The sequence below is a fragment of the Hemitrygon akajei genome, chromosome 27, assembly GCF_048418815.1.
Source record: "Hemitrygon akajei chromosome 27, sHemAka1.3, whole genome shotgun sequence".
Classification (NCBI taxonomy): Eukaryota; Metazoa; Chordata; class Chondrichthyes; order Myliobatiformes; family Dasyatidae; genus Hemitrygon; species Hemitrygon akajei.
In genome coordinates this window covers 20,813,552-20,839,288 of record NC_133150.1, presented here as the reverse complement: position 1 = coordinate 20,839,288, position 25,737 = coordinate 20,813,552, and the positions used below count along the sequence as shown (strand labels likewise).

The 25,737-nt window shown below is 36.8% G+C and overlaps 1 protein-coding gene across 6 annotated transcripts in view; it reads left to right on the top strand.

Annotated features, from left to right (window-relative positions):
* The window catches only part of LOC140717020 (protein FAM107B-like), a 56,170-nt gene extending 32,039 nt beyond the window's left edge, over positions 1-24,131 (top strand). Inside the window, exons 4-6 of one of the 6 annotated variants that reach the window (XR_012096414.1) lie at positions 3,861-4,005; positions 10,655-11,756; positions 23,298-24,131. Coding sequence is in view for 3 of the 6 variants with exons in the window: in XM_073030212.1 (XP_072886313.1) it covers positions 3,861-4,005; positions 23,298-23,444 (292 nt within the window). In the remaining 3 variants the exon portion in view is untranslated. Of the gene's footprint in view, positions 1-3,860; positions 4,006-10,654; positions 12,863-16,510; positions 16,681-23,297 lie in introns of those variants that run through there. The other 5 variants (XR_012096415.1, XR_012096413.1, XM_073030212.1 and 2 more) reach the window with 5 other exon arrangements.
* The last annotated feature ends 1,606 nt before the right edge of the window (positions 24,132-25,737 follow it).

Below are 25,737 nucleotides of genomic sequence, written 5' to 3'. Positions count from 1 at the left end.
AAGAGTGAGAAGAAAAGGACTTCGCATAAGTAAGTAAAAAATTCAGAATTTGAATTTCATTGGCAAACAAATTTTCTTAAAGCAAACTTCAAAATGTTTAGAAGAAGGATAAATACTAATTTCATCTGGGTGGGGGTGCAAAGGGGATGTTCATAAGTCACTTAATGTGGATCTGTAGGTCATACAATCGTAGGGAAGGAAAACTAACCACAATTTGCAGAAAATAAAGCTAAGAAATTTGTGTTACCAACTTGGCTGGGTCAGTGATGCAGTTTTGTGAAACACTTCTAACTTCTACGTTATAAAAAGTAATAGAAAGTCAATAAATACAGACTTCTGAGAGATTAGAAACATTGGGAAAGATTGAAGAAGTTTTAGATTTTCTTTTGAAAGGAGCTGTTTGAGGAATGATGTAATAAAAGCCTTTATGATGCGGAACCTGGAAGTAATATTTCCATCTATGGAGTGGGCTAAAACCAAAGGCTATAAATATTCACGAATAAATTGTGTGGAGAATTGAGGAAAAGTTTCTAATCAAAGAGTGGTCAGAATATACAATAAAAACCGAAAATGCTAGAGATTCTTCTCAGGTTGGGCTGAAACTGGAAAGCAAAACAGAGTTAACATTTCAGGTTCAAGGCACTTTATGAGTCATGAAACATTAATTATTTTTCCTTCTGCTCTTGCTGCCTGTTGTGTATTTAATAGTTGCGTTATCTTGTATACGTTTTGGTTTCACAGGCACAAGTTTCACCTGCCAAGCAGAGTGATCCACCTTGTCAGGAAAAACATTATCCCACAAGAGTAAGAAGTCCTCCACGGCAATTAAATCTTTAGACCTGAATGCAACAATTGAAAATTTGTTCTACTATGACCTATTGTCCACACTACGCCGGATAAGACAGACAGACAGACAGGCAGGCAGACAGACAGACATACTTTATTGATCCTGAGGGAAATTGGGTTTTGTTACAGCCGCAACAACCAAGAATAGAGTAGAAATATAGCAATATAAAACCATAAATAATTAAATAAAAATAAGTTAATCATGCCAAGTGGAAATAAGTCCAGGACCAGCCTATTGGCTCAGGGTGTCTGACACTCCGAGGAAGGAGTTGTAAAGTTTGATGGCCACAGGCAGGAATGACTTCCTATGATGCTCAGTGTTACATCTCGGTGGAATGAGTCTCTGGCTGAATGAACTCCTGTGTCTAACCAGTACATTATGGAGTGGATGGGAGTCATTGTCCAAGATGGCATGCAACTTGGACAGCATCCTCTTTTCAGACACCACCGTCAGAGAGTCTAGTTCCACCCCCACAACATCACTGGCCTTATGAATGAGTTTGTTGATTCTGTTGGTGTCTGCTACCCTCAGCCTGCTGCCCCAGCACACAACAGCAAACATGATATCACTGGCTACCACAGACTCGTAGAACATCCTCAGCATCGTCCGGCAGATGTTAAAGGACCTCAGTCTCCTCAGGAAATAGAGACGGCTCTGACCTTTCTTGTAGACAGCCTCAGTGTTCTTTGACCAGTCCAGTTTATTATAAATCCGTAACTGAAGCTTTTTCTCTTCGTTTTTACCCTCCGTCCACACTAAAATGGTGTTTTCGTCCCCCGAAACCAGAGCTTTTCAGAAACGCTATCCAAAGTGTGTATTTTTGAAAACGCCGGATTGGCCGGAGCAGTGTGGACGGGGTAACTGGAGACTTCTGAAAGCGCTGTCAGACGGCAGAGCGCTATTTCATTGTTTTCTTGAACGCAACCTATCAGAACAGACAGCAACGAGACTGAAGCCAGAAGAGTTAGAAATGTACTCACCAAATACTTTGACCCATAACTTACTGAATAAATAAGTATACTCACTTTGCCCTGTTTTCTGTTCTTGCTTGTATGAAGGTGGTTTACCTATTTATGCAACTACTTCTCTGACAATAGGCGTGTAACATCCTAATGTAACATTGTATGGAAATACAAGATAACACTGATGCAGACATGTTTTATACATTTAACAAGGTGCTTTATTAATGCAGCAGAGTTAGTCAGTTTTTCAATGTTCGTTGTCAGCTGGGTCAATCTGTCCGTTAACTCTCTGTTGGTTCCCTCCGTACGCTCCAGTATTTGTCTTTTTTTAACTTTTAAGTTCTCCTGTGCGAGAGCCAACAGCTGTCCGTCATTTTAAGTTTTTCTAGTCTGTAACTACACAAACGCGCACTTTCACAGCAAGATTCGGCACCAAACATGTTGCTTGTTTTCGGTAGATGTGTCCTGTGCCTGCGCAGGAGGAGGAGATTCGCCGAAATCTCCATTTCAATGTGGACGGAGATATTTTTTAAAACGCATAGTGTGGATGCCTATCGTTCTTACGCGAAACCGGCCTTTTCAAAATGATCCGGTCCGGTGTGGATGTAGCCTCAGTCTTTTCCAGCACTTTTATTTTCATTTCAGATTTCCAGAATATGCAGCATGAGTCTCATTTACTGTATTGAGGTGTGAAGGGCATGCTCCTGTGTTGTACTGATCTAATATGCAATGTGCACAGTTGAGGCAAAATGCATGGATGTTTTGAATAGAAAGTCAGAAAAGAACAAGCAGGAGAAGGTATTTGCTGATAAGGTTGGTTGTAGAGAGTCTAGAGTAGGCAGGAGTGGAGCGTTATCATAAAGAGATATGTACATATGAAATGTAGAGATCAATTGGATTTATGTGACAGTTAAAAAAAGATTTTCTGCTCCTTTGTCTCTCTTATGTATTGTTAATAGCAGGACTGTGGGACATGCTCGTTAGGTGAGGATATACAAGAGGAAGGAATGGTGCTGAGCCAAAATCACAAATAGGTAACTGACAGAAGGATAGAGCAAGTTACTGTAATATTGAGGAATACAATACTATGTCTGGAAGTTTGCAATGTGCTCAGACAAAAGACGAGGTGCCGTCTCTCGGGCTAGTGCGTTGTGCCTCATTGCGATGTCGCAGGCTGCTGCTGGCACGAAGGTCAGAGCAGGGGCGGGATGGAGAATTAAAGTGGCAGAGGCTTACAGCGGCTCCAGCAGACTAAGTTCAGGAGCTCCACAAAGTTATCAGCCAAGCTGCATTTTGTTTCTCCGCTGTAGAGGAGACCACATTATCAACAGGAAATGCAGTACTCCAGATTGAAAGAAGCACAGGGAAGAAGTGAAAGACAGGTGTAGCATTTCCTGGCTCTCATGGGAAAGTATGTTAAAGTGGGGAGTAGCTGCTAGGGACTGAAGAGCCAACAAGGGAGCAGTGAAAGGAAGGGGTAGAGGAATATGTGTCTGGTGGTGGAGTTCCTGGCAGGCATTGTGAAAGATACCTTGGTTAGAGATTTGTTAACCCTCTTTCTTGATGAGAAGATACACTGGGAACCTTATAAATAATGGAGTAGATTTTCCTTAACCCTGAGAATCCTGGCCATCTGCCTATCGATTTAATGTTTGATTTTCATTTAATAGCTAAAGAATAAGGACGAAAGAAATTGGAAAAGCACTCTTCTTGAATGGCCCCACATGCAGCTTTCTGCTAGAGGACGTGGCCAGCTGTGCCCTCGCTCTGCATGAGGCTCACTCATTGTGAAACTGAATGTCCTTGATTCCTGAGGCACAGGGAAAAATAATGGTAGAGTGTGGTTTTGTTATTGATGGAATAAACAAACTATGAACTTTATATTATTGTTCAATATTTAAATGTCCTTTAAAGATAGAAGCATGCAACGTTAGCATGTAACTTAATGTTCACCTGACAAAAACTGAATTTAGACTTAAAGAGTCCACTGAAGCAAAGCATCTTGGAAGTTTCTATATAAAACAGATCAACATTTTTATATTCCTTTTCAGAGGCTTTGTACTACCGAGAAAACCTGAACTTCAACGGGTAATGGAACAAAGAAAATATAATTTATTAAGGGAACAGGAAAAAGCACAGAGACCCAAAACAGACTTTGAACGAGAACTTCATAAGTGGCACCAGAAACTAGAGCAGGTATGTTTAGACCCTTTGTATCACTTTGCTAAATTTCATGTCAATAATCTAGTATCAGTTATTCAAAATTTCTAGAGTAATGTATTCAAGTACAATTACCAATAAAGCACAAGTGTGCTGTAGCTACATATGTCTATACATTTATACAGATTTGGTAAAAAAAATTGGCAGCTTTAGTAAAAATAGTTTCAGTCCCAACCACACAGTAAAATAAATGTGTTTCTCAAGTGTATGCTTAACCATCTGAATCTTTCACTAAGCAATTATTGAATAATCAAAGGAAATCAATTTGCATGTGTATTGCATTGCTTTTTACCAACAAGCGTACAAAATAAACACAAAAAAACAAGTTTCCACTTGTTTCCATGGTATTAATGCCATTTAATGGAAGTGTCCAAATCAACAACAGTAATCATTCAATCTCAGTTAGCTGCAACAAAGATTTCTTCAAGCTCATCTTTTGTGTGACCATTTAACATTGGCCCTTTATTCCCTACATTTTAATCCCTCAGTCCCAGGCTTGCCATATTCAAAGGGGCAACCTACATTTAGATTGATAATTATCTGCCTGGTATTAAATCTGTATTCGGCAAAAGTATTTCTACGCATACAGGAAGATCAAGAATTGCCGAGGACCTAGCAAATGTAAATGAGTGGTTCTAATTGTTTTTGTCAATAACTTGGTGGTGGGGGGGGGGGGGGGCGGGGGAAGGAAGGGTGGAGTAAGGTTCTAAGAAAACTGTCTTTTTTTTTGATATTTTGTAATGTGAATGATCTGCCCTTTACAAAATGGATGCCCCAGACCAAAATCATGGGATATCAGCATTTGTACTGAATCAGGAAGGCTCCTCGAATTCAGTTCATTTTCTTGACCATGTGAAGTTATTGTTAAGAAAAATAATTCTGTAGAAATCTGAGATGCAGTGATAATCTAATATATATAATGTGTGCCCAGAATGAAAACGTTACCTCAGATTTTTGTATTCAGCTTTAAAATAATGTGTCCAATAGCAGGGCTTACTTTTCATTTTTTTTTATTAAGAGAACTGCTCTGGACAGATCAGGATTACCAAGGAACCAAACATGCCCAGTACCTAGTACATTGAGCAATGCAATTAACAAATTACCTTTTGATTAAAAGCTCTTTTTATGAATGCATGATTTTCGTGCATCTTCTGTACTGTTCACCAAACCATGATCTCAGATCATCATAAAAGCATTGAATCTACTCTACCATACAAGTCATCTCTTTTTATCTAACGTCCTTATCTTAATTTTCATATTTCATATATTGTCCCAAAATAGGTAGAGGCTATTTGGCCCATCTGACCTGTATCAGCTCTCAGCCCAGATCCATTCAAAGTATTCTCTCTGTAAATTGGTCTACATTCTTTGGGTGATATTCGCACACCTCTCCAAGAAGGCTTGAACTATGTTCATCCTGCCTTCACCTGGTTTACTTTTCAGCCAAATCCAGATAACCTTTCACACCCACCTGGATTTATGAGCATTGATTAGGAAATTGGAACATAGCTGCAACATTCTGGCACTTGGCTGGACAATTCAGAGTTCAGAGTTGAGTGTTGAGAGTCAAAGGTCGCTTTCTGGCATCCCTTGCACTAGTACTTGCTTGGGAGATCAGCAGAAAGTGTTCAGGTGAGCTTTGTTCTATTTAGAAGATGTTAAGGTGTGGATATCATAGCTCTGTATTTGTTAAGGACAATAGAGCGAGCGGGGGGGGGGGGGACAGTGGATCGTAGTGAGTTGAGGTTGAAGACAGTGAGTCATAGGAATGGAAAAAGAAGCTGGTGGAATTGTAGAAGGATCTGTGCTCCATGTAGAGGTGTGGGGATTGAAGGAAGAAGAAGAAATTGAAATTGGTTCATTATTGTCACAAGTACCAAGTTATTGCATACCATTCATACAGATCAATTCATGGAAGTAGTACAAAAGAAAACAATGCCAGAATGCAAAATATTGTGGTACAGTTACAGAGAAAGTGCAGTGCAGGTAGACAATAAGATGTAAGGTTAAAATACGATAGATGGTGATATCAAAAGTCCATTTTTAAGCTCTTTTCTTCACTCTGGTGTTGAACAGGTCTTTTAATGTCTGTAGCTGACAGCCAAAGATTTTCTCTGCTATACAAGAAGTCAATTTTAAGGGCAAAAAAAACAATTCTGATTGAGGTTTGAGTTGGAATTGGGTGCACGTCAGCTCTGGTAGTGTTTGTAGGCCATTACTTCTTACAAAGCGAAACCTAACATCATGAGTGGCTGTGATTCTTCACTCCCAGATGAAGACTCCTCCGTCGTAAGACATCAAGCCCTGCTAGTGTGCCTGGTGTGGCTCTGAAAATCTGTGCCAACCAACTGACGCGAGTATTCGAGGTTATCTTCATCTCTCACTGCTGCAGTCAGGGATTCCTATCTGTTTCATATCAGTGTCCAGGAAGAGCATAGTCAGCTGCCTCAATGTCCATCACCCAGTGGGACTCACATCTACTGTGATGAAATGCTCTAAGAGGTTGATCATGGCTAGAATCAACTCCTGCCCAAGCAGGGACCTAAGGATCTGCTGCAATTTGCCTATTGTCAAATAGGTCTAAGGCAGATGCAGTCTTACTGGCTCTTCCCTTGGATCACCTGGCCGATAGCAATACCTACGTCAGTCTGCTGCTTATTGACTGCAGCTTAGCATTCAATGCAATCATGCTCTCAGTTCTACTCAACGAGCTCCAAAACCTGGGCCTCTGTACCTCCCTCTGCAAATGTATCTCCTCACCAGGAGACCACAGTCCAAGCGGATCATAAGTAACATCTCCTCCTTGCTGACAGTCAACACTGGCATACCTCATGGATCTGTGCTTAGCCCACTGCTCAACTCTGTCTACACCCACGGTTGTGTGGCTAGGCACAGCTCATCCATCAACTATAAATCTGCCAACAACACAACTACTGTTGGCAAAATTTAAGATGGTGATGGAGAGGTGTGCAGGAACAAGATAGAAGATGAGCTAGTTGAGTGGTGTGGTGGCAACAACCTTGCACTTAACGTCAGTCAGACCAAGGGATTGATAGTGGATTTCAGGAAAGGGAAGTTGAGGGAGCACACACCAGTCTTCATCGGGAGATCAGTCGTAGAAAGGGTGAACAGTTCTAAGTTCCTAGATGTCAATGTCTCTGAGGATCTATCCTAGGTCTAACATATTCGGACAATTAAAGAAGGCACAACAGTGGCTATATTTCATTAAGAGTTTGAGGAAAATTGGTATGTCACTAAAGTCACTCACAAATTTCTACAGGTGTACCATGGAGATGATTCTAACTCAGTGTCTCGTAAGGTGGGGGGAGATCATTGCACAGGATCAGGAAAAGCTACAGAATGTTGTAAACTCTGCCAGCTCCATCATGGGAACTACATCTTCAAGGAGCAATGCCTCAGAAAGGCGGCATCCATTATTAAAGACCCCCATCACCTAGGGCATGCCCTCTTCTTATTGCTGCCATCAAAGAGGAGACACAGAAAGCATTTTAGGAACAGCTTCTTCCCCTCTGACATCAGATTTCCGAATGGATAATGAACCTATGTACACTTTCCCAGTATTTTCCCCTCTCTTTTTGCACTATTTATTTTGATTTATAGTTTTTAATATTGTGTACTGCCAACGCAAAACAAATTTTGCAACATATTCCACTGATGTTAAGTCTGATTCTGATTTTGATTCAGATTCAGCAGAAGTCTTATCGACGAAGCCCTCAGCTTCTAATTATTTGCAAATGCGCATCACACTCCACATTGTAGCGAGTCCAGAGACCTAACTCTTAAACACTTGTACCTCTCTCCAAATCCCACCTCCTTCTAAGGGAAACAAGCTGGAGTTAATGCCTCCATGACTGGCCTCTTGAAGCACTTCATGATGATGGATGTTAGTAGTTATTAAGGCATCTTACTTTGTTTCTCTTAGTTACTGCCATGATAGTTGTCTTCTTAAAGCAGATACAAATGAAGGATTGAAGCAGGGGGAGGTGAAAAATGTCTGCAGAGTACCCCACCTACTAATCTCTGTAAATTTCCACACAGGAAGCAATTTGTGGTAAAACCAAGCCTTTCATTGGCCAGAGATGCATTGATTTCTTGTCGTTGATCTTGAATTGGGCACAAAGCTTTGCATTTTGGCTGCACAGTAGAAATATGGTGGAGGTTTTGCATTCATATGCAAATTCAGAATAATTTCCTCTGGAAAGTTCTGCTTAAAAATCACCTGGATTTATTCACAAATAAGAGAAAATCTGCAGATGCTGGAAGTCCAAGCAACACAATCTTTTCCACAGATGCTGCCTGGCCTGCTAAGTTCCTCCAGCATTTTGTGTGTGTTACCTGGATGTATTGATCTATCTGCAGTATGTTGGTCGAACCAATCTGTAAAATATTTTTTGTATGCTCATACAGTAACAATCAGTATTTATATTGCATGGTTAAGGTGGAATATTATCCAAAAATATTTTGTAGAAATAACTTATCAAAATGAGAGCTAGCAACAATCAGAACAATATTTGGTTACAGAGAGTTTTAATCAGTGACACAAAGGAAATTCGAGTCCTTATGGAAATCCAGCAATTTGAGAAGTTGGGTGACCTTACAGAGATTTATATGAAGGGGTCAGGAAAAGTTTTGTTGACATGAATGAGAACATGAGAATAAATGCTATAAAAATGGTTATTTTTATATATATTTCAAGCAGTTCCCTCTTTTGTTCCAAAAATTTTTTTTGATAAAATAGATTCTCTGATTTTTTCTTATGTTTGGAATAATAAAAGCTCTAGAGTGAATAAACTTTTATTGCAAAAATCAAAAAAAGATGGAGGACTGGCTTTACCAAACTTTAGATTTTATTATTGGGCAATTAATATTCGTTATATTACTTTTTGGATTTATGATATAAACGACCAAGATCGCCTTTCATGGTTACAGCTGGAGGAAAATTCAGTAATGTGGTTTTCGTTAGCTTCTTTATTAGGAGCTCCTCTTCCGTTTTCGTTCTCCAGAGTAGGTAGACAAGCTCTTAACCCTATTGTTAAACATACTTTAAAAATTTCGTTTCAATTTCGTAGATTTTTTTAATTTAATGATTTTTTACTTTCTAGTAATATTTATTCTAATTTCTTTTTTAAACCATCAACTTTGGATAAGACTTTTTTAACACGGAAAATTAAGGGAATAAAAACTTTTTTAGATTTGTTTTTACAAGACTGTTTAATGTTTTTTTCACAGTTAATAGATAAATATGATATCTCTAATACACATTTTTTCAGGTATTTACAGGTTAGGAATTTTTTACATGATTTTTTACCGAATTACCCCTTGCCCTGCTCTTTAAATTTGGCTTATGTTATTTTTCAGTTTAAACCTTTTCAAAAATGATTAATAGCTATCATTTATAAACAGTTAATGAATGCTCGCATGTTGCCTAATGATAGGGTTCAACGCACCTGGGAAGTAGAACTTCAACATTCACTTTCAGATAATCAATGGAGTAAAATTTATTATTTAGTCAATAATTCATCTATCTGCGCACGCCATATCTTAATACAGTTTAAGATAGTACACAGGGCCCATATGTCCAAAGATAAATTGGCGCATATTTTTCCTAATATAAGCCCTATTTGTGACAGATGTAATGCAGAAGTGGCTACTCTAACTCATATGTTTTGGGCATGTGTAAGTTTAAATAATTTTTGGAGGATGTGTTTGGAATATTATCTTAAGTTATAGATATGGATGTTCAACCTAATCCACTTACAGCAATTTTTGGGATTATTCCAGAGGAAGCAAGCAAAGTGTCTGCTTCCGCCCAACATGTGATAGCTTTTTCAACTTCACTGGCTAGGAGAGATATTTTGCTACACTGGAAAGATTCTAACCCACCTATTGTTTTCTATTGGCTCTCCTCCATTATGCCATGTCTAAGCTTGGAGAAAATTAGAAGCTGGATATTTGATACATCCTTTAATTTTGAACAAGTCTGGCGACCCTTTATTCAATATTTTCACATGATTTAATTTTTTTAATTTATTCATTTTTCTTTATTCTCTTTGGGGAAAATCCTTATCCATGAAGGTTCGGAGATGACTGGAAGGATGCGTTTTTTTTCTCTCTTTTTTTGTTTCAGTTTAGTTAGTGGGGTTTTTTTTTCTTTATCAATAAAATTTCCAAGCTTTTTTTATGATTGCTATGAGGAGTTGTAGTTTTCTTTTGACCATTGTATATATAACAGCATAATAATATTTTATCTATTTGATTTTGACATTATATACTTTCTATTTTTACTATTGCTGTTTATATGTCTTTTATATTATCTACTTGTTAAACTCCTCTTCAGATTTGTATATTCTTTATTTAAAAATCAATAAAAAAGATTGAAAAATGAAATGAGAACATCAATGATTGAGTCAACGAGCACTCAAAAGACAGGTGAACAGATTTCAATGAGAGTTAGGTTAAGCTTAGCAAGAATTTTAGATTTTCAGCTTTACAGAGAGGTTCTTGTAATTTATGTAAAGTAGTATTTTTAAACTGTTTAAATTTTTCATTTATCTTACTATGGAATAACATTACTTCTGAAAATTACTTTACTTTTCATTGACAGTATGAACAGGAACAACAAAAGTTGGAAGAACATGATAATGTCCCAGAGTTTGTCAAGATCAAAGAAAACTTGAGGACAACAAAGAAAGCAGCTACAGTGAATGGCTAGATTAACTAGTCGAGAATAAAATAGTGAATAACTGATGCTGTGCCTCTTTGTATCCTAGCTCATGAAGTGATGGGAAAGATGGGACTTGTAACTTTCAACAATGAACTGAATTATTTTTGGTAACATTTGGCTCATTTTTCATTTAAAGTACAACATTTCTCAAATCTGACCAATCATTTTTATCATATTATCAGGCAAGCATTTCACTACTTTGGTTATTCTCAGCTTTGGAAACATCTGTTTGTCCACAGTAGCAGATTATTTTCTTTCGGTCATTTTAAACAGGTATGAACCAATTTCCTCAAAGGATGTAATCTACTATGGTCAGAAATTACTGATATTAAACAATTGTATGTCATATTGTATACAGTATAGCTAATTACAAAGGTAGCTTACTGAATGAAATGGTTTACAAAGTGTGTTTATTGGAACAACATTAGCTTTGTTAGCATTGTGGACTTCAGGAAGGAGCAGATGAACCATCCTCCTCTATGAATACATGGTTCCTCCGTAGCAAGAGTTAAGTACACCAAGTTCCTGGGAGGTCACATCAGAGATTACCTCACCTGATCCCTCAATATCACTTCCCTGAACAAGAAGGCATAGCAGTGCCTCCACTTCCTAAGAAAGTTGAGGCAAGCAAGGCTCCCTCCCATCTTAACTGTGTTTTACAGGAGCACTATTGAGAGTATCCTGATAAGTTGCATCTCCATCTGTAATGGGAGCAGTCGAACATCAGACCAGAAATCCCCACAAAGGACCGTGGGAACAGCTGAGAAGTTCATAGGGACATTTATCAGGAGCACTGTATACACAGGGCCCTTAATATTATTAAGGATCCCACTCATGCATCCAGCATCATCTTTGACTTTCTACCATCAGGCAGAAGACTACCATGCATTAAAACAAGAATGGTGAGGATGAGAAACAATTCCTTTACCTCAGGCCATTAGGCTTCTGAACTCCCTGCTGCATCGCGTTCAAAGTGTCACTGGTTAGTCTGTTCTGTACTTTCCAATATTTAATACTAATGCCCTTTAGTTTGTTATTTATGCGTAATTCATCTGTAGATTTTATCCTTACCTTCATAAGTTATCATGTTTTATGTGTGTTATGTGTACTTCTTTGCTTTACACCCTGGTTCAGAGAAATTTTGTCGTTTTTCTATATACATTATATGGTTATATATGTTTTATATATATATATATATGTATATAGTTAAATGACAATAAATTTGACTTGACTTTGAGCAAGTCAAAAATAAATAATTAACCTTTTGTACACATCCTTTAACAAAATAAAATAATCCACTTTATTAGATTTTCTTCAGTGTCTTGCATTCCAGCTACATGAGCGTTACATTATGGACAAACTGGTGCAGAGCTGGCAGAAATAATAGTATACTAGAAACGTAGAATTGACAGGAGAAGGAATATCTCTTCTGAAAAGATATATGTACAGTATAAATATAATAGTTTCAGTTTAGCATCTAGTGAAACACAACAATTGACTCAGTTGGTTGATAGTACTGTCTAGTGGATTCTGGCTAATTGAGCCATTGGTTAATTGGGGAAGCCACATATTTGGGACAACTCTTAAAGAACAAAAACTATTCAAGGTAATAGCTGGGATTTCCTTCACTTATTTAGGACACTATGCCATTTAATTGGGACAGGAAATCGTTGCTGAACAGTTCCTAACTAGCGTCAGTCACGCACACTTGCGTGGCCGTTCGATGCTACACCGTGCTTAGAGTAGACAGTTTTTAAATAGCGTCAGTTGCATGTGTTTGTGTTCAAAAGGCAATGATCTTTGTCACTGACAGCTGGCAAAACAAGCAAGCAGTAAGGTTGCAGTTTCTAGCATTCAGGCTTGGAGATGCCAGAAACGGCAGGGATTGAAAATGGAACAATTTCACTACTTCAACAAGTTAGGTACTACGAAGAAGTTGAAGGTATCAACAATCATCTTGAATATTACAATGAAGATTTGAAGGGTGCAATCATCAAAAACATTGTATGAAGGAGGTCTGCACCGATTTTGTTCATTTGCGATCAATTCAAAAGAACATTCACTGGATGAATTCCTCCATCGATAAGTATTGGGAACTAAAATAAAATTTTATAGTACTGTAATAGTACTTGTAGTGTTGTAATTTGATTAAATACATAATTTATTACTCTGTTAAGTGGTAGTTTGTCTTTTTATACCTTTTTAACTACTTGCATGGAACTTCAGCTAATTGGGGCTGTTGGCCAGAAAGAATGATAATCTTCAAATCAGTGAATTCAAATGAATCAAGGACAATGGAAGCAGTCTTTGTTCTTGCCATGTGCTTGGGGGATGGAGGCTGCCATTTTGTGAAGACACTCGATTCTCCATTTTGTGAGCTTGACATGCTGGACTTGATTAGTGTTTTAAAAAAGGCACAAAGACTCTTCAGGTAATCTGCGGGACTGGAGGTCATTTCCAAATAAGGAGTTATTTGTGAGGTGTTCTTTGGTTGGCTATAACATACAGGATTGTGAATGCCTGAGGCGATTCAAGCTCATTGCTGACTGAGAACAAAGAGCCATGAGTCAGCAACTGTGCCTTGATGGGAAGAGGACAATAGATGGATGCTGGCTTGGACCAGAGCCAATGACCAGGTGTTAAAGGCCAGGCACATGACCTACGGCCAATGACACGGGAATGCGACATTTGAATTGATAAGCAATGGATATAAAAGTGGATGCTTTGTGTGTGCCGGTAGCGGTAACTTTGAAGAATAACCATCGCAGACACAAGCAAGAAGAACCCTGCGTGAAGCACGTGGAGAGTGAGTCGGGACCACGAGGAACAAGGAGCATCTGGCCAGCATAAGTTCCTCTGCCCAGGTAATACCTTTGCTATTCTTTGACTATCCAGGAGAGTCAGGGACACTTAGCAGGTGTGCGCACGAGGTATTTAGTGTATGAATTCACGTATTAGTTAGTTTGAACAATAAAGGTAATTGTCAGTAAATACAGATATCTCTGTGCCTCGTTGGAAGAGGTAGAAGCGGTATCTCTCTCTTTTCCAACAGGGCAGCTGCTGTAACAATTACGATAAAAAAGACTACATATTATAATTTTTTAGGAAATTATTTGTGTAATTGAATTTGGCTGTACCCATATTCACTACACTTTAAGTGTTACAAAAGAAGTAATGTTTTCTTTCAGAACTGCTTATATTTCTTAAAATTATTTTCCTATTATGTACAACTAACCAGGCAACAAGCATTAATGATCATAAACAGGAAGATGGAGGAGAAAGAAGGGATGAAGCAACCCAGTGAGCCACTTGCTGGTTGAACTTCCCATGAAAAATTCATACAAATGCCATTCAAATGACTATAATCCAATTTTCCCACTTATTAATGATCCTGCACCATAACTTCTATCTGAAACTAACCACAAAATCCATTAGATGACAATGCAGAAATAAAAGCCGGCAGAAAATAACTGTTCCTAACTTTAAACATGCCAGTCGAAATTTATAAATAGGACTATTTCAAATGCACAAGCAAGTTTTCTAAGTATATATGTACATTACGTTGACAGCCGGCCCTTCTGTGCGTTTTCTGTTCTTTCACTCCAATGTAGTATTTTGTCAGTTGTTACAGTCTGTGTGGTGGATACCACAGGTGATCTTGGAGATTAATTTTTAACACCTCAGATTCAACAAAGTTTAGTCAAAATTACATGCTTCATCTTGAACTGGAGCAGACTGGGCTGGCTGACTGGTTGGCAAAGATGCTGGTGAAGAGAGAGTGGTAGGAGAGTGAATTTGGTCTTCCTGACCAAGGACAATGGAACAATCTATGTAATCTCCTGGAGGACATGCTCCAGACTATCATTGTCACGATGGTAACAAATGGACTTTGCATGGCAAAGATTTAAGCTTTCCATTGGCATTAATGTGTGGCTACCACTTGTGCTGCAGTAGGACCATATCATTGGCTATGAAATTGTGCATTGTGTTGGATTCAGATCACCAGCTGTATTGCTCCTGGAACTTGTATGGTTTGTGAAAGCAATACAAAGCCATAATTGCCTGACTATTGAAAACAAATCTTCAGAAAATTCTCCAGTTACACAGAGCTGGGTAAGCATGGGTGCAGAACTTTGCACAGCAGCAATCTTAGTTAACTTCTTCACCGCTTATGCAAAATAAAGCAGGTGGAATGAGAGGTGTGCAAAGCAAGATGCCTATCTTAAGAATTGTGGTTTTCAAGCTTTAAACACAGTTCTGTTGCTTGACTGTTTTTCAGTTAGCATCCGAACACAGGGGACTGAAAACAAATCAAAACAACACAAGTGAGGCAGAAGCAAAACCAGTCAGGGTGCAAACACCCAAAGTGATCACAAGCATCATAGCAAAGTAGGTTTCCTAGAAGTGGCACATCTCTTAAAAAAGTACAAATTGCTGAACATGAACATTCTGTTTTGTGATCCCATCTCTTCTATTTGTCCCCTTAAAACAGTAATTAGTGATATTCACCAGTTTCTCGCCCATAATGGTTGTGTTAAAGTCTACCCTCCAATAAGGGGCAAACATGCCAAATAACTAAGAAACTTTTAACCCTTCCTCATTCAAACCAATTTGAACTCCCAAGTTATGTGTTCAAAGTTGCCATAGTTTCTACAGCCTGCATTGTACATATCAGGTTTTAACATCCATGTATACATCACAGAGGAAACCTAGTTATAGCTTTGGAAGTAGCAGGTAGTCTCGATGCATTGAGTACATAATGGGATTGTCACAAATTTCAAACTGACACAACATTTTTTTATGGGTTATTGTTCTCTACATGTTGAGTGTTGGACAGTCTTTATATATAGAGAGGTTCTTTTTTGGGTCCCTTTGTTTTGTAGCTGCCTATTTGGAGATGAATCTCAAGGTTGATAATGAATATACTTTGAACTTGAACCGCTCCACAATTGCCTTCCTCTATACAGAGGGTAGTACTGTCCATCATCTCCATATAGTTATAAAAAAATTTTCTCATCATATTGAATATTGTGGAAACAACATTGCTTGCAAAATATCCAAGCTGAGGATAAAGGGGATCTACTTATCAAAAAAGAACTGCAGATGCTAGAAATTTAAAACAGAATATCGCTGGAGAGGGAACCAGAACTATCACTTCAAGTCAAAGACCCATTGTTCGAACAGAATCACTTGCATGCCTAATATTTTTTATTGCAACCAAAATTGCTGACTGCATTGTGCCTTGGGAAATAGACTTTGTATTACCATAAAGAAACCGAACAAAAAGAATAATACTGAAACTAGTAGTTCAATGGCCAAGAAGAAAGTATAAACATCAATAGATGGCTTCAAAGTAGATTTCTGTTCTATAAGGAGAAATAAAGAGCAGAAAGATGGGTTAAAAGAAAAAGTAAAATACAAAAAAGTTATGTACAACAATTATTTTCCTACAATACTCCACATACATTTGTTAATTAGCAATACTAAGGAGACTTATTGCCTATAACACTGGACAACAAAGATTGTGCTTCCTGAATACTTTTGGGTGTATTTTGTGAATATTGGGCTGCTGATCATGAAAATCACTGTGAAACTTCCCTATAATACACCTCTTTTAAGAAATCACCTATTTTATTATTTCTATTTATAATTCAATTAAAATGTTGCCCACAATGTAAGCTGAAACCATGACGTGCAACAGGTCACTAAATATTAATTTTCTGCATTCCCATTTAGACCTCTTCCCTGCAAACTTTGGTGCAGTCAATTGTGAGCATGGTGAGAGGTTTCACCAGGATATTGCGATCATGGAGAACCAGTATCAGAACAACTGGAATCCATCAATGTTGGCTGATTATTGTTGGACACTTAAGCAGGAAGCCTCAGACACTGTGTACAAATGGAAATCATCAATAAAACATTTCAGCTCAGTTGAACTATTGCAAAGCAACATTGCATGATGCGCAATTAAATGCATTATATTCAATAAAATTTGATTTCTTGTTTCTCCAAATTCTACATGCTTGTCATTTCCAAATTAGTCTGATGTTTAGACGGATCCAAGCTTGCTCCTGTTCTGGGATACGGGCTCCAAAACAACTCCGCTCAACTCTAACCAACTCCTCCTCAAACATGCCTTGACTTCACTCTGACTCCATCTTGCACTGGCTCACCTCGACCCTTGGATTGGCCTCGCTTTCGCTCACTCCCTCATTGTGGTGATCGCTTACCACAATTTTCCACATGAAAAGTGTTATTAATAATTTAGTTGTATTTCTTGCTTTGAAAACCACACGTAAGCTGTCGCCCACTTTAGTAGCACCATCTTAAGCCAGAATTTCTTTCCTTGTGCATAACTCTAACTTCTAAGGGTTTCCTTATTGTGTGTTTTCCACTAATTTTTCATTTCATTTTCTGTCAATGAAATGAAAAATTAGTCTGGCATTGTCAAGACAGTTTATGAAGTTACTCTACTCAGTCCTTTTGCATCTTCATTTTACTTCAAACATGGTTCTACTGCTGTTGGAGCCTGTGATCTGCATTCTGGTGGTGTGTTTTTGGGCGAATTGGACAATTTGGTGCTTCACTGTCTCCAAGAGGGTTCCATGAGGCTTCGAGTGAAGCATGCAGCACGGAGGCCATGGAGCCTGGAGACGGAGTGCGGGTCATTTCTCGTTGATTGAAGTGCCGAGGAAGATTGAAATCATTGAGGTGGGCGCGGAGGGCGAGCAAGTGTTCAGTGCTGTCTACAAGCCTCTCGCTTGCTGCTGCCGGAGGAAGCTGCCTGCATGTGAACATCTCTCTCTCCTTCTTGCTCACTGCTCCCAAGGGAAGGTCCTTGCGTTCAAATGATCTCTCCATCTCCCTCGATGCTGTTGGAAGATGGCGCCAGAGCAAGGTCCTATCAATGTAGTATGTGGATTGGACTCAATGTATGAAGTGTTTCCAGTTTTTCTGTTTGCTCCTTTTTTTTTTGTTGCTATTTTGGGCAATTTTGTAGATAAGGAACTTTTCTTTTTACAATATTTTTATTCAGAAGAAAAAGCAAGATTTACAGAGTTGCAGCACATAGATACATCAACATAAATTGTGTACATTCATATATTGTAATAAAATTGATCAAAATGTTATAGCATATCACATAAATGTATACCACTCTGTAATCGAAAATTTAAAGACAGGTCATACATCATAAAATAATTTTTATATATAAAAAAAAGTCAACTCCCTACCAACTACAAAAGAGAAAAGCTGATGGATGATAATGGATAATTAGAAAAAAAAGCATATTCGCTTAAGAAGAGAAGATAGAAATATACATAAAAGTCTGTGCACTGTTAAACTTTATAAATTGGAAAAGTAATTTAGGAAAGGTCCCCAGATATCATAAAAAGATTGTTTCGAATTTAAGACTGAGCAGCGAATCTTCTCTAAATTTAAATAAGACATAATATCACGTAGCCATTGAAGATGTGTAGGAGGGGTAGACTCCTTCCATTTAAGCAAGATTGCTCTCCTTGCTAAAAGAGAGGTAAAAACTAAAACCTGTAGGTTAGGAGTATTTAAAATTACATCTTCATTTGCAATAATACCAAACAAGGCAGTAAGGGGATTTGGGTCAAATTGGACCCTAAAAAGTTGTGAGAAGGTATGAAATACTTCCCGCCAAAACTTTTCAATTTTAGGGCAAAACCAAAACATATGAATTAAAGAGGCATCAGCAGAACTGCATTTATTACGAAGTGGAGAAACGTTCGGATAAAAACTGGACAGCTTCTGTTTAGAAATGTAAGCTCTATGAACCACTTTAAATTGTAGAAGAGAATGACGAGCACAAAAAGATGATTTATTAACCCGTTTAAGAATTTTATTCCATCTTTCATCAGAAATCTGACAATTTAGGTCATCCTCCCAAGCTTTTCTTATTTTATCTAAAAAGTCTTGTCTAGAATCAATCAACAAGTTATGGATACCAGTAATAGAACCATTAACAAAATGTTTTAAATTTAAAAGATCAACCAATTAAATTTTTATCAATTAAAGTAGTTAATTGGAAACAAAAGAAATCTCTAATTTGAAGGTATCTGTAAAAATATGTTTTTGGCAGTGCATATTCAGTTAACAATTGGTCAAATGAAGCAGGAGATCCTGAGATAAACAGGTCCCAAAAACACTTAATACCTAGTTCATCCCAATTCTTAAAGACTTTGTCAGTCATGGAAGAGATTAAAAAAAAATTAAGGAGAATGGGAGATGATAGTGAAAAATTTGCTAAACCAAAAAATTTTCTAAATTGAGACCAGATCCTTAAACTTTGCTTAACAATTATGTTATCTGTTGTTTTATTTGCTGAAAAAGAAGAGTATGATCCAAGAAGAGAGACAATAGAGGAATTTTTTACAGAATTAACTTCTAAGGAGACCCGTGATGGGCAAACTTCACGATAAATATAATAGGACCAAAAAGTAATATTCCTTATATTGGCAGCCAATAGTAAAACCTAAAATTGGGTAGGGCTAATCTACCCATCTCTTTATTTCTTTGTAGGTAAACTTTACTTAAACGAGCTTGTTTATTATTCCAAATATAAGATGTTAAAATTGCATCTAAAGAATCAAAGTAGGTCTTAGGAATAAAAATCGGTAAAGCCTGAAAAAGATATAAAAATTTAGGAAGAATCTTCATTTTAATCGAATTAATTTGGCCAATTAGGGATAAAGAAAGAGGAGACAATTTAGAAAGCATCTTTTTCAAATAATTCAGTAAGGGGTTTAAGTTTTCTTTAAATAAATTCTTGAAGTTTTTAGTAATTGTTACACCTAGATGAGTAAATTGACTTGTAACAACTTGGAACGGAAATTTGGCATTTGATGACATTAGGTCATTTAAAGGAAATAGCTCACTTTTATGTAAGTTCAGCTTATATCCTGAAAAAAAACTAAACTGGGAAATTAAGAAAAGAACCAAAGGTAAAGAAGTTTCAGTGTTAGAGATAAAAAGTAAAATATCATCAGCATATAATGAAATTTTATGAGTCATACCTTCCCTTAGTATACCAGAAATGTCCTTAGATTCTTGAAATGCTATTGCTAAGGGTTCTATTGCTAAAGCAAAAAGTAAAGGACTAAGAGGGCAACCTTGTCTAGTTCCCCACTGTAATTTAAAGGGCTTAGAAATTTGAGAGTTAGTAATAACCTGAGCGGTAGGAGACAGGTAAATTAATTTAACCCAACGAATAAAATTAGGCCCAAATTTAAACTTTTCTAAGGACTTAAAAAGATAATTCCACACAATCCTATCGAAGGCTTTTTCTGCATCTAAGGATAATATACACTCTGATTTTTTTTTTGGATGGTGAATATATCACACTCAATAACTGACGTATATTAAAATGTGAGTAACAATTTTTAATAAATCCTGTCTGGTCATGTGATATAATAGATGGTAAAATATTTTCAAGTCTTCGAGCTAAGATTTTGGATAACATTTTTGCATCAACATTTAATAAAGAAATTGGTCTGTATGAAGAACATTCAGCTGGATTTTTTTTAAGAATAAGAGAAATAAAAGCTTCATAAAAAGATTGAGGGAGTTTACCTGATTTAAAGGACTCTGATAAAACAGAGGATAAATAAGGTGTAAGTAATGTAGTGAAAGTTTTATAAAACTCCCCAGGAAAGCCATCAGGTCCTGGGGTCTTACCAGAATGTAAAGCACGTATAGCCTCAGCCACTTCTTCATTGGAAATAGGCTGATCTAACTGTATTAGGCTATCAGCAGACAATGTAGGAATGTTGATATTACTGAAAAAAGCATTCATATAGGCATCATCTGAAGAAGAGTCAGACTGATAAAACTTAAGGTAAAAGTCTTTAAAAACATTGTTAATTTCAGAATGGTTGGATATCTTAGTACCATTATCTTTAAAAATTTCTGTGATTTGACGATTAACTGTAAAAGGTTTTAAGCGATTGGCTAATAAACTACTTGTTCTATCCTCGTGAATACAAAATTGAGTTTTATCTCTCAACAGCTGTCATTCAATTGGGTAAGTCAGCAGAAGATTATACTTGGATTGGATTTCAATCCGCTTATTATATATACTTGGTTCTGGAGATAGGGCATACTTTCGATCAAGATCTTTTAATATTGCTGCTAGGTCAGACCTTTCTTTGTCAGCTTTTTTCTTTATATAGGTAGAGTAAGAGATAATTTCTCCATGAATATATGCTTTAAAAGTATCCCAGACTATAGTACCAGCAGTATCTCCTTTAAAATTTTCTTTAAAGAAAAAAGTAATATGGTTTTCTAAAAACTTTAGAAAATTTTTATCAGATAACAATAATAAGTTAAAATGCCAACTTCTATTTGATACAGAATAAACAGGTAATCTTAAAGCCAGAAGCACAGGTGCATGATCAGACAAAGCAATCTCCTTATAGTCTCAGGATCGTACCAGTGGAAGCAAGTTTCTATCTATAAAAAAGTAGTCAATCCGAGAGTACACATGATGAACCTGAGAGAAATATGAATATTCCTTTTCTTGGGGGGTGTAAAAAACGCCACACATCGAGAATACCACATTGAAATAGAAAAGAGTTAAAAAGTAGGACTGATTTATTAGTGACAGGGGTTTTACTTGAAGAGCGGTCTAATATAGGGTCAAGCCAAAAATTAAAATCTCCACCCATCAGTAAGGAATACTGATTCAAATCAGGCAGAAAAGAGAAAAGACGTTCAAAGAACAAGGAGTCATTTGTATTTGGAGCGTATACATTCGCAAATACCATTGGGTTGGGAACGTTAGATTTAGTCTTCAGCCTCCCTTGGCTGATTTCTCTCTATGGGGAGAGGGAGGGGAGAAATGGGTTCTTCCAGAAAGCTGATTGGATGTTTTTACTGTTTTATTTATTCGCTATCTACATGTCTGTGATTACCTTTTATACATTACTGAAGGATACTTGATGGATTCTTTTATTAATATACTCAGTTTTAATGTGAAAGGTCTAAATAACCCTGTTAAATGAAATAAGATTTTCTCTTATATCCGGAAACTTAAAACTCGTATAATCTTTCTTCAAGAAACCTATATTCGTAAAGATGATATTTCATGTTCTTTCTAAGGATGGAAGGGTATACATTTTCACTCAATCTAGATCGAGAGGCGTCTCTATCCTGTTTGATCAGAATGTATCCTTTATTCAACATAATGTAATTTCTGATACAAATGGCGGCTTTGTTATTGTAGATAAGGAACGCTGAGCTGAATTGAAATATGCCTTTTGATTTTGTGTTTTATATTCTGTGTGTTTTCTCTCCTTTTTTGTTTCTATTTGCACGAGGTTTTTTTTGCATGTGGTGGTGGGGGGAGCCCTGATGTTCTTTTTCTTTGAACGGGTTCCAAGGTTCTGCTTTGTTTAATTGCTGTCTGTGGGGAGGATGAATCTCAGCATTGCATGCTGCATACATACTTCGAGAATAAATGTATTTTGAATCCTTCTGAATCAACGTGCCTTGATTTAGAAATAACTTTTAATCTTATCTACCTCTTCTTTCAGAAAATTACTCTTGTTTGCAAATGGCTGTTCTGCATATACAAAATTATATGCACTCCCCTCCAAAGAATGAGTGAAGGTTTAGACAGGAGGAATTGTCAGCCTCTGGCATATGTCCTGTGATTCAACACAGAACTTAGCAGCAGAGCTTTTGTGAGGGAAATTTTGGTAGTTAGACAGGTAACCTTACAAGACTTGTTAAAACAAGGGGAAAATAAACACCGCAGATTTTTTTTTGATATACGTCAGTAATGATGATTCCAAACCAGATAAGATTTGAATTAATTCAAAGGAAAAAAATGCTCACCCCTTCTTTTAGCAACTCTGCCACAGTTTTATATATCTATATCTACAAACGTTTGTATATATTTATCTATCTATCTATATATATATACACATATATATGTATGTATATGTGTGTGTGTGTGTGTGTGTGTGTCCATATATAAATCTATACCTTCATGACTTAGTCTGTTTCTATAACCATATAAATGGTTATAGAAATGGTTTCTCCACCCAGAAAGTTTCTATTTCACACAATTTCTATTCTTTTGCATTTTAAGTCATCATAGATACCTTAGTCTTATCCCTTAAGTGGCGTGAACAGGGTATCTTTTTAATAACATGAACTGACACTCAAAGCTAGTGTTTTAACCTGCCCCTTATTAAAGCAACACACACAAAGTAGCGGAGGGTCTCCGGTGGGCCAGGCGGCATCTATTGTAAAGAGTAAACAGTTGGCACTTCCGGCCGATCCTGATGAAGGGACTCGACCCAAAATGTCAATCATTTACTCTTTTCCTGGCCAGCATTTTGTACGTGTTGCCTGGATTTCCAGCATCTGCAGATTTTCTCCTGTCCCTTTTCTTTAGTTCGCTTACCAATTTTTAATGTGAACTTCAAAGTAAGCTTATTATTGAAGTGCATATATGTCACCACATCCAACCCTGCGACTCATTTTCTTGCAGGCAAACTCAGTAAATCCATGGACCCATAAAAGAATCAATGAAAGACCACACCCACCAGGATGTACAAACAACGGATGTGCAAAAGACCACAAACTGTACAAATACAAAGAGAATAAAGAAGCAATAAGTATCGAGAACATGAGATGAAGAGTCCTTGAAAGTGAGTCCATAGGTTGTGGGAACCGTTCAGTGATGGGGCAAGTGAAATTGAATGAAGTTATCCCCACTGGTTCAAGAGCCTCACAGTTGAGGGGTAATAATTGTTTCTGAACTGGTGGTGTGAGTCCTGGCAGCAACGAGAAGACAGCATGAACTGGGTGGTGGGTGTCCCTGTTGATGGATGCTGCTTTCCTGCGACAGCGCCCCATGAAGATGTGCTAAAATGAGGGGAGGGCTTAACGCGTGATGGAATGGGCCATAACCACAACTTTGTGGAGGATTTCCATTCAAGGGCATTGGTGTTACCCCACCAGTCAGTATATTCTTCACCACTCATCTAAAGAAGTTTCTCAAAGTATGAGATGTCATGACAAATCTTCTCAAACACCTAAGGAAGTAGAGGCTCTGCTTGCTTTCTTTGTAATTGCCCTTAGGTGTTTAGCCCAGGACAGGTCTACTGAAATATTAATATTAAGGAATTTAAAGTTACTGGCCCTCTCCACCTTTGATCCCCAGATGAAGACTGATTCATGGACCTCTAGTTTCCTCCTCCTTGCTCTTGCTAACATTGAGTGAGAGGTTGTTGTTGTGACACCACTCAGCCAGATTTCCAATCCTCCTCCTACATGCTGATTTGTGACTGTCTTTAATTTGGCTTGATCACCTTTAATTTCACTTGCCAATTTATAATTTTTAAAAAAAAAATTTCAGAAACTTTTTTTATTGCGTTTTCAAGTAATTACAGAAATAAAAGTATATGAAAAAATATATATATATTACCCATCCCCCCTCCCCTTAACCCCTCCCCCCTAACATCCCTATAGAAAAAAAAAGAAGAAAGAAAGAAAAAAAAAGAAAGAGTGCCTGGATATTGGAAGATCCCCACATGCTCCATGGAATTCGTAATAACTTTAGTATGCATATTTATTTCTTTCCCCAAATAACCAATTATTTCATCTTCAGAGCACCTATATATTTAATCCTGTCTTTTGTAAATAAGGGTGCCAAATTTTCAAAAATGTTTCATATTTATCTCTTAAATTATAAGTAATTTTTTCAAGTGGAATACAGCCATAAATTTCTTTCTTCCAACGATCTATACTTAAGTATGTATCCGATTTCCAAGTAACTGCAATAGCCTTTTTGGCTACTGCCAGTGCAATTTTTATAAATTCTTTCTGATATTTATTCAATTTGGGTTTCGGTTTTATCCCTTCAATATCGCTTAGTAAAAATAATATTGGATTATGGGGAAGTTGTGTTCCAATAATTTGTTCCAATAAAACTCTTAAATTTGTCCAAAAAGGTTGAATTTTAGAACAAGACCAAGTAGAATGTAAAAAAGTACCAATTTCTTGGTTACATTGGAAACACTAATCGGATAAATTTGGGTTTAATTTATTTATTTTTTGTGGTGTAATATATAATTGATGTAAAAAATTAAATTGCACTAATCTTAACCGGACATTTATTGTATTTGTCATACTATCAAGACATAGTCTTGACCAATTTGTTTCTTCAATTTTAATATTCAAGTCACTTTCCCATTTTTGTCTTGACTTATGGACTCCTTGTTTAATTGCCTGTTTTTAAATCAAGTTATACATACAAGAGATAAATCTTTTAATCTTTCCTTTTTGAATTAAAGTTTCTATTTCATTAGATTTTGGCAATAACATTGTTTGACCTAATTTTTCTCTTAAATAAGCCCTTAGTTGGAAGTAACAAAAAAGAGTGTTGTTTGATACTTTATATTTATTCTTTAATTGATCAAATGACATTAATATACCTCCTTCAAAACAATCTCCTATATATCTAATCCCTTTTTGAAACCAATTATATAAAAGTTGATTATCCGTTGTAAAAGGAATAAGTCTATTTTGAATTAAAGATCTCTTTGCTAATAAGGATTTCTTTGTCTCATCGTCAATATTTATCTTATTCCATAAGTCAATCAGATGTTTTAATATAGGAGATTCTTTCTTTTCCCGTATCCATTTAGATTCCCATTTATATATAAAATCTTCTGGTGTATTTTCTCCTATTTTATCTAGTTCTATTCTAATCCATGCCGGTCTATCTTTCTCAATAAAAGATGCAATAAATCTAAGTTGATTTGCTTTATAATAATTCTTAAAATTTGGAAGTTGTAACCCTCCTAGATCAAATTTCCATGTCAATTTTTCCAATGATATTCTTGACATTTTACCTTTCCAAAGAAACTTCCTCACATATTTATTTAACTCTAAAGTAGTGACAAATGGTCAAATTTCAACACCAT